Raw genomic sequence first — 1624 nt, forward strand, 5'->3', positions numbered from 1 at the left:
CTCGGCAAGTAAGTGGCTCTTTCCAGAGCCTGGAATGCCCACAAATGCCACCGTGTATGGTTCTTCCAGAAGTTCGTAGGCCTCCAAGCAGCAGTCAAAGATTTCGATCTCCTCCTCCCGACCTGTGCAGACCCACAAGAAAATCAGCTGCTGCGGCGTGCCAAAAGGCGGGGAGCCCCTCCTGTTCTCATCCGTACCCCGCAGCAGAGGGGGAGGAAGCGAGGAAGCGGCTGCGTGGGGCTCAGCTGCGTGCCAGGGCAGCACTGGCACTGGGCAAAGGGAAACAATTGGGCTTCAGATGAGTCCTCCACCTACCCAGCAAGGGACCGTAGTGTGACCTCTCCTTGGCAAGGCCCATGTCATATTGGCTAGAAGGGGGAGAAAACCAAAGTCACTTACTTAATCAGAAACCGTTGCACGCAGAGCCTGCTGTGGAGGGGTGGAGACCCCCCTCTCGAGCAGCATGTTACCCGGAGCATGGTCCCCTGGCCAAAGCTCAAGGTGACACACTAGGACAAGCCTCAAGCATAAAGAAGCCCAGCAGCCACGGCAGGACAGCCGAAGCTAACAAAAGTGCCCTGCTGGAGGCAACAACCAAAGAAATCCAAGATGAGGAAAGAAGCCAGGCTGCGCTGCTGGCTGGCGGACTGCTTTGCCAGCCTGGACAAGCAAAACAAGCCTCCTGGAAGGGAGGACTCTGTCTCTTAGCGGCTTGGGATGGTACGCAAGCCACTAAGTAGCATTCGTGTTCAAAAGGCCCTGCAACGAGGAGGCCAAAGCTGGGCCCAGAGGAACAGCAGAGGACTGAGCAGGAAGGCAGGAGGAAGCAGAGTGTGGGGCCAGCAGCCTACCTTACCCCAGTGGAACACGACTGACCCAAAGCTTCCTGCTGGGAAGCAGCTGGGGAGAAAAACCCACCCCATGCAGCAGAATGACCGCCGGCTTAGTCTTACACGTGGTGGAACAAAGCACAGCACAGCAAGCTCAGAGGAATGCTGCTCGGACAAAGCCCACAAGGCTAGCCTGTGTCTGCAAAGACAGGCCAGCCTTCCCAGTCCAGTGCCATCACTTCCACTCTCTTAGCAGCAAGAGGCACAAGGGCAGAGAGGCAGAAAGCAGCCCCACCCCAGGGCTTCTGATCTTCTCAGCCACAGGCAAGGGAGGTCTGTGGGAGACCAGCCTGGTCTCGCTGCAGAACTCCTCTCTGTCGGCCAAGGTTGTACCCTTGAAGCCCCTCTCCCCTCACTTGCACAGCTCAGAGAACACTTACTGCTTGGTGATCCCCATGTATTGATAGATGGTGACGGGATTGGTAACACCTTTCATGTCTCTCTGTGGCAACTCTTTGAAGCAGTAGCTGGGCAGGCGAGAGGCTGCATACGTCTCTGCATCACAGGACACCATCCCTGGGTAGGCCATCATCATGCGAGCAGCCAAATTCACCTTAAAGCCAAGGACTGCCACAGAGAAAGAGCATACGTCAGCGCAGTTGGGAAACCTTCAAGGCCAAGGGCAACCTCCCCTCCCGGGCACAAGCCATCCCAACTGCAGGCTAAGAGGACCCAAAGGGAACCACGTGTCTCTGAGCCCATCCTCCTGCCCCAAGGCCCCAACGTGCTGCAGT

General features: G+C 57.1%; 1 protein-coding gene across 1 annotated transcript; it reads right to left on the reverse strand.

The window, feature by feature from the left end:
- Positions 1-6: 6 nt before the first annotated feature.
- LOC104916806 (adenylate cyclase type 10-like) lies at positions 7-1618 on the reverse strand (the record flags this gene model as incomplete). Its single annotated transcript, XM_010727819.2, has 3 exons — positions 1271-1618; positions 316-368; positions 7-122 (listed from the first exon to the last, which is right to left on the reverse strand). Coding segments are annotated over exons 1-3 (324 nt in total), but the record flags the coding sequence as incomplete, so codon positions are not given.
- Between the last annotated feature and the right edge of the window lie 6 nt (positions 1619-1624).

Source organism: Meleagris gallopavo, unplaced genomic scaffold (assembly GCF_000146605.3).
Source record: "Meleagris gallopavo isolate NT-WF06-2002-E0010 breed Aviagen turkey brand Nicholas breeding stock unplaced genomic scaffold, Turkey_5.1 ChrUn_random_7180001948541, whole genome shotgun sequence".
NCBI classification, from domain to species: domain Eukaryota; kingdom Metazoa; phylum Chordata; class Aves; order Galliformes; family Phasianidae; genus Meleagris; species Meleagris gallopavo.